This window comes from Ammospiza caudacuta, chromosome 1, assembly GCF_027887145.1.
Source record: "Ammospiza caudacuta isolate bAmmCau1 chromosome 1, bAmmCau1.pri, whole genome shotgun sequence".
NCBI lineage: Eukaryota > Metazoa > Chordata > Aves > Passeriformes > Passerellidae > Ammospiza > Ammospiza caudacuta.
Genome location: NC_080593.1, coordinates 52,745,308 through 52,759,174, shown reverse-complemented (window position 1 = coordinate 52,759,174; position 13,867 = coordinate 52,745,308). Strand labels below are relative to the sequence as shown.

Here is a 13,867-nt window from a genome sequence, read left to right as displayed (position 1 = left end):
AAAAACTCTAGCCTCTATTTGGGACACTTAGAATGCAGTTAAAGAGGAAAACTTCTGTCACTGTGATAGTAAAGCACTTGATGAGTGCAGCTGTTGAACTTGTGCAATTCCCTGTCCTCTCTCTCCCTGGAAATGAAACTGCAGACAGCTCTCCCAGCTTCTAGCATTTGTGATGTGCTGGCTCACACAGCTGCTCATGCTACTGTAGGCTAGCAGGGCATTCCTGTCTGAAAGACAGCTTGTCTATAAGGAAAATCTCTTTATTTCCAGAAAGTGTGTGGTCCCATCCCAATGGTGCAAAGGGTCAGAAGCTGGCCGTTCAGCTGGGGCCAGTGGGGATGAATGGGGCTGCAAGGGGAAGAGCAGTGCTGGGCAGAGGTGGAGTGCAAATAATTTGGACAAACTGCACTTTTTATACCACTGCTTTTTAAAGATCTCCTTTGTGACTTTTGTCCTGAAACAGTGGAGGTGTAGGATTCCTGCTTTGCTGTTTCCCTGTACCAACACCAGTTACTGCCTTGTTGCTCACCAAATGGTTTCCCATTGAGCAGAATTTATGGCTTTTTTTTTTTTTTTTTTTTTTTGAAGCAGCAGCAGTTACTGCCAGCAATCTACAATGATTCTCCTGGAAATCTTCCAGAAAAACACATACTGAATGAAGGACACATTTAACTTGTAGTGGATAACCTCTATTTCAAAGTAGCCCAATTCATTGCAGTTGGAGGGAGGTATTCCTTAACATATTGTTCCAATCTGGGTCTGAGCATTATGCTATTTTTCCCCTTTCTTTTTCTTTCCTACTGGCCTGGGAGGAAAAATGTAGAACAAGTAAATGTGAGGGGAAAGAGGCCAAGAATTAATCCATCCTTTACTCTGAAGGCTCAAGTTTCAGCCTTAACTGGGTTCTGGCTTTCATTACAGAGTTTCTGTTAAACATAGTGGCTGCTGTTCCTGCAGTCTCTGTATTGGTTGTCTCCTGAAAATCCTTAACCCAAATTGATGCTTCAGCTCAGGGCCCATGTTTCCATGTTTGATTTTCTTCCTGACATCACTTTGTGAGCTATTGTCGTGGGTTGGAGGTTTGTTTTGTTTTGGGGGGCTCCCTTTTGGAGATTTCCCCTAATTTGTCCTAAACCACGACAGCTATGCATGATTATTTCTGTGTAAGTTCCTGCTGGTGGCTAGTGAAGCCTTTACTGTTCAGACATGACTTTGATTCATACAGAAAACTTTTATTTAATCTGTCCTGATTTTTTTTTTTGTGTTTTTTGTCTTGTTTTGTTATTTCAATGGCAGGTAAAGTACTCCATGTGGAGCATATTGAACTTCTTACTGAAGAATACAAGCAGCTGAAAAAAGAGGTGGCTGGGAAAGACCTAGTGAAGGGAACATTGCATTTCACAGGTCAGTAGCTCTAAACAAATCAAAAGTCCATCTGGATTTGATCCCCAGGGATACCAGTGCTGCCAGACTTCATTCAGTCCTTTCACACAGGACTGTCTATAAACTGAGTAGAGACACAGGTGCTGGTTTTGGATAATTCCCTTGTTGAATCCATATACACCCTTCTGTCCTCAGCATGTCCTGAAGGGTTTGTTGTATATGTACTTTGTGCAGCCTTCTCTGCCACAGCTTGTCAACTGATCCATTTCGACATTAAATGTGTTTATTGACTTTCCTACTCAGTCCATCCACTGACCTTTCTACACCCTGATCTTTAAGCCTGCAACACTGCAGTTTCTTCATCCTTTCCTATGCAGAAGACATTATTTTTTTTCCTGTTCCTCAAGAGTTTCTATTCCACCAGGCAGTGTCCTTGATGAAAACAAATCAGGATTCCCAGCCTTCAGTGGAATTGCCCGTCTGACATGGCTAATTGACCTCTTTGGAGACCTCACTGTTACCTCTGCCACCAGAGAGAAGCAGAAGGATAAGAATTATTCCAGAATGACTGTTCACTTTCAGACAGCAAACAAAAAGTGAGTAATGTCTGTGGCAGCACATGAGCCAGGCTCCTCATCATCTGCAGGACTTCTGCCTGCAGGAGTTCTGCATTCTCTTCTCCTCTTGTGGAAACAGAATGGGTGGAGGCTGGTGTGAAAGTGTACATATCTTTTAAAGATGCATTTTATAATATTGAGTTTGATCTCCCTTTTATTATGTGGTGACAATATCCTTCCTGTCAACTAGGATATTTTTAATAGCCTTCCTAAAAAGTCGTATATTATAACTATGAAGTAAGTCCCCAGTATTTCATTCTGTCTCATGACTACTCAGCTGGGTCCAGAGAGTGGTAGAAACTCTCAGGTTTGGTCATTCTGGGCCATCTGTGCAAAGTTCATGTCCTTTCAAATAAGTTGAAGTTACTTACAACATCAGTTTAAAGCAACCAGATACAATTTGAGAATTATCTGATATGAAAAGGTAGAGAGAAGTTATCCAGTGGTGATGGAACTCCTTGTTCTTTTTTTTTTTCTTTCTTTTTTGATTGCAAATATGCTGATAGACCTCTTAAGAAACCCAAACCTAGCCCAGCATTTTAGATAAATATGTAGTTAAAGTAGTAACCTGAAGGACTAGCTATTTGAGGAGTGAATAATCAGGACTCCTTTAAACTCTCAACTTCACCACATTAAGCATTTCATCAGCCACTCTACAAACCCATTGCAGTTTATCATGGGATTATCATCTTGTCTAAGCAATCTTCCTCTCTCTTTAAATAAAACAGCATTTCCAATTCCTTTTGAAATGCACTTGTGAGAGGACAGAACTCTGTATACAAGCTCTGTTTACCCTCTTAGCAATTTGCTAGTAACATAAGTAGCTGTGAAGATCTAGATAGGGTGAGATTTTGAACTAAATCCAGCAGATGGAACTAGCGGGTGGTTTAAACATTTCTCTGGCTGTCCTGTCTCCTGGGTAGTCCTTAGCTGCTATGTATGATATTTGCTGCATACAGAACAGGTTCTGGATGTTTTGTTTTTTTTCCTGCTCCTCTGCACTAACCAATATTTGCTTCTCTTGGCCACTACTATTTGTATGGACCAATGTTTTCTCACCATAAGTGTTTTAATAACTTCAGGGACAGTCAGTTTTATGCCCCTGGGATAATTTAGGGTGGGTGGAAAATTACATAGCGTTCCTGTATTGTGTTCAGTGCTGGGGCCATATTTCCTGCTGACCTTCCCCCACTGACGTCAGGGGAGTTACTGCAGTGGAGAATTTGGCCCACTCTCTGTCAAGTGAAGTTATAGCCCAGCAGTAATGGTGGTGGTGTTACAGATCTAATTTTCCCAACCTTTATTTTGCTGAAGGATGGGAAAGGTCTGTACCTTTCATGAGAGCTATCCCATCCTTTTTTGGAAGACATAATACAGTAACCTTGAGAAATCAGGTTAATTCATCCTATTTTCTGCCTTGGAAAATACAGCAGGTGCAGAATGCAGGAGCCTGTGTTCTGCTTGTTAAGCAGGGATTTGTATAAAGGGTATAGTCTGTCTCCAGTGCACAGCCCACCCTCGCTGCCTGTCTGGCTCTGGGTGGATTTTGGAGGTGTGTGTTAATGCCTGCACCCAGCTATTTGAGAAATGACCTCTGCCTCTGTTGTGTGTCCAAGACAGCTGAGCTGACAGCCTCTCTGTGATACAGCATTGAGCAATCCAGGAAGAGCCAAGCCTCTACTGACAGCGCGTCTGGTCTGGGACTGCAGTTCCTGTCCCAGCATTACAAAGCTTGGATTCGGCAAATGTCAGAAATCAATTTTTAGTGCCAGCTGGAGAGATAATGATTTGGGCAGCATTTCTTTTAATGTTAACTAGGGATAGGGTCCAGTTGTCAAATTCTTATCCAAGCTAAGGGAGCCTCTCATTGATTTAACAATGAATTAAAAATACTGGCATTTTCAAAGAGTTAAAAGGAAAATGTTTAAAAGAAGTTAAAGACATTTCCTAAACATATAGTGACAAGAAACATTTGAAGTTATGTTTTTATGGAGAGCTAAGCTTACAGAGTCTAATAAAATATCTTCAAATTGAACGTTCATAGAAAATGATGTCACAGATGCTTTCTGCAGAAGTCCCTGTATAAAATTTTAAGTTGAGTGGACCCAGAATTCTTTCAAGCATGAAACCAGCTTAATTCCTCTGGCAGTACAAAGAGTGTTGTCTTCATATTGGTTTGTTGAGCTGTTGCAGTCCAGCGAGGTTCACTCATTATTTGAGGAAAAAGGAGTTAGAAAAGCAAAAAAAGTTTTTCACTTTTTCAGTGTAGCTGAGAAAATGCTATCAGTGTAGCTGAGAAAATGTTACCAGTTTACATTTTGGAAAGACAAAATGGCCATAGAAAGTCAGGGAGTTTTCTTTGTTGCAGACCGTTTGCTTTGCAGTCAGTATAAAGGTGGTTTGTTAGTGCTTGATTAAATGTTTTTTCTTCAACTACCCAACGTATGTAACCCAGCTTTATTCTTATATCAAAAACGTTGGATTTGTTGCCTGTAAGTAGCTCTACTAACACTTCTAAATAACTAAATGTATCTGTAGCCAGATAATACTTTGATACGAATCTTTAATGAAAGTGGATAAATTGTCTATGAAAAAACCTACAGCCCTTCACAATTTTCTGATAAAAAATACAAATCTGTTTCTTAAGCTACAAAATTGCTTAAATAATGTGTGGGCTTGCAACATACTTATCTTTATAGAAAAACAGGAGGCTTATTTCAGAGTAGAAGTTGTTGCTAATTAAAAATGGATACATTTTGCTTACCAATCAAATAGAATTAACCTCTCTTTGGGAATGTGGCTAAAAATCCAATTGGAGAGGAAGATAAATCTATTAGTAAATCCAACATTTTCCTCCTCACTGATTTAAATCAGTCATTCTAATCACTTGGAATAAATTCTGCCCGCTCTGCATGCTTGTGCTTCTGGTTCAGTGGCTTCCCAAGCTAGAGCAGAAGGCATACACTTGAGCCTGATCACTGGTGTGCATCTGCTCTGGATCACCTCAGGGAGGTGATCCTGCACTGACAGGGCCTGTTTTGGATCATATCAAGAGCTCTTTGCTATTACATGATGGAAATCTTTGCCTGTGCCTGCCCAGTGGTTTCTTCATGTCTACCCACCTGAGATAAAGCAGATTTGAGTAACAGTGGCCTGAACCCTCTGTGACTCTTTACTATCATAGGAATATAAAACCAGCTCTGTCAAGTCAGAGCAAAGCCCAGCTTGCTCAGCTGCCTGCCTCTGACCCAGATCAACCTCGGGGAAGTAGGATGGGAACACAGAAAACACTGAGCAATATGCCCCCCAAACACCCTTCTGGCTTGCAGTGACATGCAGTCCTGGGACTTCCTAAAACACATGGTGCCTTTGCATTTATTAGTCTTCTGAGATTTTTTTGGGGGGCATTTTTGCAGGCTGTGATTTGGGTATTTCCCCCCCCCCACTTGTTTCATTCTGTTCAGTCAGGTTCATCTGACCATGCTTAATTTGTAGGAGAAGTGGTGGAGATGTGGAAGTACAGGTGAGCAAAGAATAATTGATATGATTTAAACATAGAAACTGAATCCAAGAGCATGAAAGATGAGAGGTGCAGAAACATTAAGCTGAGCATTCTGCAGAATGTGTTCAGGGCAGATTGACAAGGACTTTGTTTCCAGATCTAATGATACCGAAGATTTAATGGGCAGGACTTGGAGACAGAATTTATTCTTCCAGGCTATTGATGCCTTCATAATTTGTGAGTGGCAGACTAAAGTAGGCCATAAATGACTGTGGAAGGGCCATCAATAACCAAGTAAGAAAAATAATGTGCATCCTCTAAACACAGGCAGTAGTGAGTGCTGATGAATGAGCTGCAGAAAGGCAATGGTATGGCTCAGGCAGCTGACAAAAGACCAGGGAGGGAGCATTGTGACTGTGGCTGATGTTGAGGGCCATTCCTCAAAGGCATTGCAGTGTTGGGTCTAGGAGTCTGTTAAGACCCCTGAAGTGGCACAGCATGTCCCATGGCTCCTTTCTCTCAGCCAAGAGGGGAATTTGGGAAGGAAGGTGTGAGCTATGCAAGTCAATAGCCAATACCACCAGGCTTGGTTTGGGAACTGTGCTATTGTGTTGGTGTAAGACAGGACTCTGTTCTGATTAAGAAAGGCCTGCTTGAGAGTCTGTGTAGGTATAATTTTAGGATCAGCACAATGCTCCCAGTGATGAGAATGAAAAATTTTAAGAGTTCAGAGAGCATGGACACATGTGTCTGTGTCAGTGAATTTGTTCGCTGGGGTTCAGCTCACATAGTAGCACCTGGGTCATCATTATGTACCCGTGTGACTTAAATCTGTTCTTGCTGGAGGCATAACTAGACTTTGAGGGCCTTTTGAGTTTAGCTGTGACTGAATTATGTACAAAATATTTGGACATTTAACTGCACTTTTCATCCAAGTCCACAAACAGCCCACAAACTTCCCTCTTCCTTACGATTTGGCTTGATGTTGCTTGCTTCACTTTGTGCATAGGGAAAACAAAGCTGGACAGAGCCTAGACGGTGTGCTGAAAGTCATGGCATGAAACAGTGGCAGAGTTAAGACTGTTACCTGCTGTTGAGCTCTATAACCACAAGGCATGTTGGTCAGGACACATTGCCTAAGTATGCAATAATTGATATTCAAAAATGTTGCATTTATCAGAGTATTTTCTGTAAATACTAAGAAAACAACACAAATGAATTAGAATTGTTGATTCAATTTCTTAATTAATAGTTTTTCTCTGCTCCTTCGCACTAGACCCTTGACTTGGATTGAAGAAAGAGGACCAGGGATGAGACGTGAAAAGAAAATCAACTTCTGCTTCACAAGTGGTTGCCTGGAGAACTTCCCTGAAGCCCCAAGGTCTTCCGTGGGCCTTTTCATGCAGGATCAGAACCTCTTTGCCAAGAAACTGCTGGGCCAGGTCTCCAAGGAGGAGCTGGCTGCTGAGAAATGGCGAATTTTGCGGTGTCTTGACCTTGCCGAGGTGATCCAGCAGTACTGTGAGGAGCCAGAGAAAATCTATTCCTGAGACTGCTCTTAGGGAAGGAAGAACATGGCAGACAGAAAAGCTGTAGGGCTAGAACTCACAGTTGTCATCAAGCAGTTGCTATTTCTGTTTCATTACCTTCTTTTTGAGTACTTGTGATTCCTGGGCTCTCCAGGTGTTCTGGGAGAGTCTGGGCAATAACCTGTGCCTTCTGGTTTGCACCAGAGCAAAGCAATTCCTCTGCTCTGATGCATCCCTGTCCTTTCAGGTAGTTAGGAACATAGCAACAGCAAGCTTTGCTGTGATTCAGCTGGGAATATCCCTGACAGTAGATCCTGCAGGACTGTAAATACTATATATAATTCTCTCTCCCAAGGTCCGTCCCCCCATTCCAGATATATCTGGAAATGAAATGTCTCAACAGTATTCATGTACTATTTTTGAGAATGAAGTTCCAGTTCAGTTTTCCACCTCTTTACTTGAAATACAGAACTTGTGCCACCACAGTCTTGACCTTTCTCCCAATTGCCCTGAATAGTTCTGTGTGTTTGCTCTAATTACTAGTCTTGCCTGTTAGGTATTGGGAGGGGGTGGTTTGTGTGTTTTTTGGGTTTTTTTGGGGTGGCTGGTTTTCACACTAGAGGTCAACTATGGTCAAATTAAATCTGTATTGGTATCAAACCAGAATAGAAGAAGAATCTTGTCTCTTGGTAGAGAGATGTTGATTTCATTCAGTTTCTCTGGTGCCCTGTGCCGATGTAGAAATCTTTTCCCAGCAGAGATGAGAAACATGCATTGAACTAATGCATTGCCTGCCTGCTCTCTACCGAACCTAAATATTTTTGGTTTTGTACTGGAAGCAGCATATTATTCTCCTTCCTTTGTGTTCTAATTCAGCATGGGAGTGGATCATAGCAAAAAATAATAAATATTTCGCATTTAAGAAAAGAAAATCACTAATGCAGTCCTGGAAACAGAGAAATTAATTGGGAGTAGTGATGAATTTAGAATAGCATTGTAGAAAACAGCAATTTGCAAATACATCCATGTGTTTATGTCGTGGTTTAACCCCAGCTGGCAGCTAAGCGCCAGGCAGCTGCTTGCTTGTTGTACTTCAGTGGGGTGGGGGAGAAAATCAGCAAGGTAATAGTGAGGGGGGGAAAAAAGGTGGGTTGAGATAATGACACTTTAACAGATAAAGCAAAAGCTGCACGTGCAAGCACAGCAAAACAGGGAATTCATTCAGTGCAGGCAGGTGTTCAGCCACTCCCAGGAAATCAGAGCTACATCACACACCACAGCTACTTGGGAAAACAAGCATCATCACTCTGAATGTCCCCCCTTCATTCTCCTTCCCCAGCTTTATATGCCAAAAGGTATGGAATATTGCTTTGTGGTCAGCTGTCCTGGCTGTGCCCACTCCCAAATTCTTGTGCACCCCCAGCCTTCTTGTTTGTAGGATGGGGTAAGAAGCAGGAAAGGCCTTGAGGCTGTGCAAACACAGCAATAACGAAACCATCCCTGTGTTATCAACACTGTTTCCAGCAGAATCCAAAGCACAGCCCCATGTCAGCTGCTCTGAATCAAATTAGCTCTACCCCAGCCAAAACCAGCCCAGGTTATTGCATATGACACCTGTGGGAATGGGTCTTTAGCATTTTTAGTGTAGTCACAGGATCACATATGAAAGCATTATTGCTTCCCTAAAGAAGCATTTTAGTTTTAGAAGCCTAAGCACTGCACAGTGCTATTAACAATTCCTCTGGTTGCCTTCTACTTTCTAATTAGAGCATCTGCTGGTGCTGTATTAATATAGAAGCCAACTTCAGTCTGTGCAATTGTTCTTTCAAACCAAAATAGTATTTTTTTTTCTATTTTATCATTTGGGCAATTTTTTAATAAGGGAGCTTATATGTTGTGAATGTATACATAATTGCAGCTAGTCAATATTGACAATTACGTCTTCGTTTGGGTAAATGTTCATTCAGGAGTTGGATACAATTCAGTCTGCTGGAAACAAGAAAGAAAAATCTGTACAATTTTCTCTCAAATCAGTCAGATTTTAGCAATGACTGGAGCTTGATGTGTGAATGAATTCTGCATGTGACATTTGTTTAAATCTACCCTATCTGTTACAATCAATGAAAATTCTTGTGTTGCCTTCAATGGATTGAGACCCATGTGAGCTGGCAGCAGATTTCTGCAGGCAGATCTGTGCTTGTCCACCCAAATGGATACCTTACTGAGCATTCACAAGGTGCTGCTGTGTTGGATATGGCATGGGCAGATCTGATGCTCTATGAGGGAGAAAAGTGGATTTTTGGCAAAACACAAACAAAAATTGGGATTGGAATGAATTAGAATCTTCTGTGTGTGTCTGCTAGGTATGACAGCCAGTGAAAGTTCCTGTTCCTTGACAAACTCCTGATCTGTGAATATGGGGTGAATGCCACTTGTTTACATGCTAACTCATAATGGGTAGCTGCGGAGAGAGGGAAAAGGGAAAGGAGATTCACACATCTCTAGGCATCAGAATTAGTCAGCACATCTCCCTGAGCATGCTCTGCAATTGCTGGTGAGAGCAGTATTTCCCTAGGAAACAAATTCATGGGAGCTGTGTAGAGCAGCAGTATAAAATTGTGCAGTGAATTGTCCTCTGGAGAAGCTTGCTTCTGTAGAGAGCACGTGGGGAAATCAGCTGGTTAATTTGAGCTAGGGAAGGCAGATGCCTAGAGCTTGGATATCCCACACTCCTTCATTCCCCTCCCATTCCTTCCAGCTGACCTTACCTACTACTGCCTGTCCTGCTCCTGGGAGCCTGCATCCTTTAAATGGCTTTTCCTTCTGCCCTGTGAATTTGCCAAGGTACCGTGGTTGTTTGTATGTGGGAGCTACTGGATGTCTAGTTCCAAATGTATGTATTGTTTAACCAGATGTTTAACTCACCAATAAAATACTGGAGCTGGTAATAATTCTTTTTTGTTCCCTTTGTCCTTCATTAGCAGTTCCCATTGCCTGTGCTGAAAGTGGCTCTGTTGCAACTGGCCCTTTTCCCTTTTCACTCCTCAAGGCCTGTGAAATCCTGCCAGGGTCTACAGGCTGTGATAACATCCCAAAGACCTCAGTTGCCTCCTTCTCCTATTTCAAAGTTCTGCATATAGGTGTGGTAGGATTTGTGACCTTACCTCACCTTATGAGCTCTCCCACAAAATTCCTGAACCCAGACAGTTTCAGAGACACAGAGGTATGGAAAGGCAAGTATAAGATATGACATGAGCAGTTGTATTCCATTCTTTAGATACATCTGATTTTCTACTCATTCTGCTGGAAATCACCCTACTCCTGTGGAACACTCTAGGATTCCTTTGCAGGAACCTTGTTTACTGCCTGGTGCTGTGAGTTTTCCTGGGAAGTGCTATGATGCACAATGCTCCCACGTGGAGATGTTCCTTTCCTGACAGAGGCTGGAGACTGACTCTGGCAGAGGAGAGGTGTGGAATCACTAACTGCAGCAAGCTAGCTGAAACCTGGAAACAGTGGTTTGACCCAAAGCCCTTCTCAGAGGGCTAGAGGTCATGGGGATGGAAAATTTCCAAAAAGCAAAGAAACTAGATATTGGTATGAGGAGCTGGAAAGCTGTGCAAAAAGTTCTGGCTGAGATGGAGAGATGAGTATCATTCTGGGATCAACCTGAGAGCTTGTTCTGTGGGTCCTGGGAACAGGGTCTGATTTAACTTTGTGATTACTTAGGGTTATCAGGAACAGTATGGGAACATGGGAGGTGGGATCAGGGGGAGGGCAAAAAATACCAGGGGACTCCACAGGAGCTGCTTGAGCTGGGATTATTTATGAGGAGGACATCATTGGAACCTTACCCTGAGCAGATCAGAGGGACAAGGAAGGGGGAAGGCCAGGGCTGGCAGCTGTGCAGACTGGGGCTGCTTTTCAAATGGTCCTACTGCATCAAAACCAGCTTTTTAAAAGGAATAGCATGTTCAGAATGGCATCTGAGTGAAACTGCAGGGCTGAGCTTGGATTGCAGCTCCTCCAGCAGTTTGCAGAGGGGTCAAGGTGGTAAAGACTGAAGCGTACATCTATTTTCAGCTGTCATTCAAGATGTTGGACTCCTTCAGGTGTGCAGTATGATCCAGGGCCTTGGACATCCTCCCAGTTTGCAGGTGAGTGATGCACCAAAGGGAAACTGGCAGCGCTCTGTGCTGATGTAATTCGTGCAGCAGCACTTACTGCCCCCTGAGGCGTGTGATGTGCTCTGTGCAACAGTAATAAAACACAACACCAGGAAGCTAAGGATCTCCAGTAAGATAATAACCCCAGTTTTTGACAGAGATAGAGAGATATTTGGTTAGCTTTAAGTGCTGTAAGCTGCTATTTGTAGAGGCTGAATTAAATAGTTACAGGACTCTGTTGGGAAACCCATGAGAATTTTTGTTTAAAGCAGGGATGTAGCAGAGGTATTATCAGTAGCAGACTTCATTCCTAATCCAGAAGAACCAAGCCCTGAGATGGGAAAACAGAAGATGTCCATGCAGTACAATTTGGACCAATACAAAACACTGGAGCCACTCTGGCTGAGCTACCTCTGTTAGCACAAGGGCTGGCTTGCAATGTAATTTCATCTGACCAGATGTGCACAGCTTCTCAGCAGAGCTGAGTGGCCCAAGTGCAGCACTGGGCTAACTCACCAGGCCAGGGAAACACACCCACAGCTCACCTGAAGCACTCTTTTGGCTCCTGGCCTTAGCAGCATCAGCAGTAACTTCCTCCAGTTTACACTTCTGGGCTGCAAAGGGAACTGAAACACAGCTCCCAGCCTGTGCTTTCTGCTTTCTTAGTGAGCCAACCTGAGTAAAACAGACAGCTTTTCTCTCACCCTTGAACATGACATAAGTGACAGGGCTGCTGCATTGTGATGGCAACAAAGCTGCAGGGACCATTGTGGTGTTACCAGTTACAAAGCCCCAGGTTTAATGCTTGGCTTCCACATCTTGGCAATTAACACACCTTACTGGAGCCCAGCTACATGCAGGTCAATAAGCAGAGAAATTTAAAACTAACAATTTAAATAAAATTACCATCATCAGAAGATCTGAATAGTAGCCTGCAGAAATGCATGCTAAAACTTATAAAAATAAATGTATCCTGATCTAATAAAAATCACTTCATCTAGGTTACTACTTCAAAAAGCTTTTCTAAAACTTCTTACTCAGGGAATCTTAGATCATGTTGTGTGTGAGCTGCCTTTCTGATTTAGCTGCTGCTGCTGGTACAACCTGCCTTCTGGAGTTCCTGTTTACCACACCTGGTGTACTGTGCCATCCTGCCTGACCTCCAGTGAGTCAACCCTTTTCCCTGATAAAGTCAACCTACAAAGAATCCAGGAACATGACTCTAAAACAGCTAGATTGCCTCAAGACAGTGAATAAGTAATTAACAAATTATGGCTTTCTGATGTTCTGTGCATGGGTGTTATTTGAGTAACAAATAAGTTAAAGTAATTTTAAAATGTTAAATTAATCATTAGCAGAAATTCCAGACAAACTTGACAGATTAACAATAATAATAACAGTAACAACAATAATAATAATGATAATAATAACAATACCAATAATATTGTCTGAAATAATGTCCCTTTGTGAATATTCTGTCTTTTGGGAGTTCTAAAACACCCCAGAAACAGACAGGATAAATCTCTGTATTAGTAGAAAGCTGTGAGTGAACCATTAGCTCTTTTTTCTTACATAATTCAAATGTTGTCTGCAATTCAAATATAGTTCTAATTAAAATAGTGTCTTCCAACAATTCGGGAAGCAGTGCTCTGGCAGCATTTGGGTTTTTTATTTGATGCCAGGATTTATTGCTGGTGTCCCAGTCTGAGTAGGCAGCAGTATCCTCCTCCTGTGTGACACTTCAAGGGGCTGTTTATATCTCCTGTCTCTCTCTTCCTCTCACCTACATCAAGGGCTCCTCCACCTTTTAGAAACTATGCAATTCCCTTGTTAGTTGTCATCTCTCCTTTATTCTGGCCCTTATTATAAGCAGTACTTGTAGATAACATGGCTTTGCAAAGACTTGGTGAGTTTTTAAATTAATCAGTATCCCTTCTCTCAGTTCCCTCTGATGTGAGTTTTCATTTTATGAATTCCACCACTGGTGGATTTGTTATTGAGTTCAGCAGTTTTAAGCCTTTTCTTTCTAGTACTGAAACAAAATGCACATTTATTATAGAAAAGTCCTGGATGCTGACATTATCCTGTCATTAATATTGCATTTTTTGCATATGGGGACTGTTTTAATTACTAATTTTGTTCACATAGACAGTGTTCATCTTTAGACCTTTTCTTTTACTATGCCGAAACCTATTTGTCTCCCGACTCCAAATGTTATAGAAATTTCTTTAAGAACTGTTAAGGTGTAGAGTTACAAATGAACTATCATCATCTTTATCTTATTTTGACCTATGGTAAAATCCAAAATATCTGTGTTCCTGTTTCTACCTGTATGGCTGATCTTGCCTGCTATTCCAGCTGCATTGAACTCAGGCAGAATGGGTTTATCTGTGGGTCTTTGTGCACACCTTGCCTCTCACCAGGCGTGCTTTTTGCTCTGCACAGTGCAACCCACCTCTGCTGCAAACCTGCTGTGTTCTAAGGTTTGCATCTCTTGTAATAGCACATCCTGCTGTTGTACCCTCACCTCTCTGGGCCCATGAGACTGTTGCTCATATCTGCTTTATTACAGGTACCTGTTTTATTACATGACCATGTAGGTCATAACTGCACACCAGAGCACTCCTGTGTGCTGTTTATATCTTGTTTCTCTGTATTATTATCAGCCAT

General features: G+C 42.1%; 1 protein-coding gene across 3 annotated transcripts in view; it reads left to right on the top strand.

Annotated features, from left to right (window-relative positions):
- The window catches only part of BLVRA (biliverdin reductase A), a 32,373-nt gene extending 22,405 nt beyond the window's left edge, over positions 1–9,968 (top strand). For all 3 annotated transcript variants that reach the window (XM_058812977.1, XM_058812969.1, XM_058812985.1), the window contains 3 exons: positions 1,297–1,404; positions 1,808–1,979; positions 6,779–9,968. In XM_058812977.1, coding sequence (XP_058668960.1) covers positions 1,297–1,404; positions 1,808–1,979; positions 6,779–7,052 — 554 coding nt within the window. In that variant the 3' untranslated portion in view covers positions 7,053–9,968. The remainder of the gene's footprint in view (positions 1–1,296; positions 1,405–1,807; positions 1,980–6,778) is intronic.
- The last annotated feature ends 3,899 nt before the right edge of the window (positions 9,969–13,867 follow it).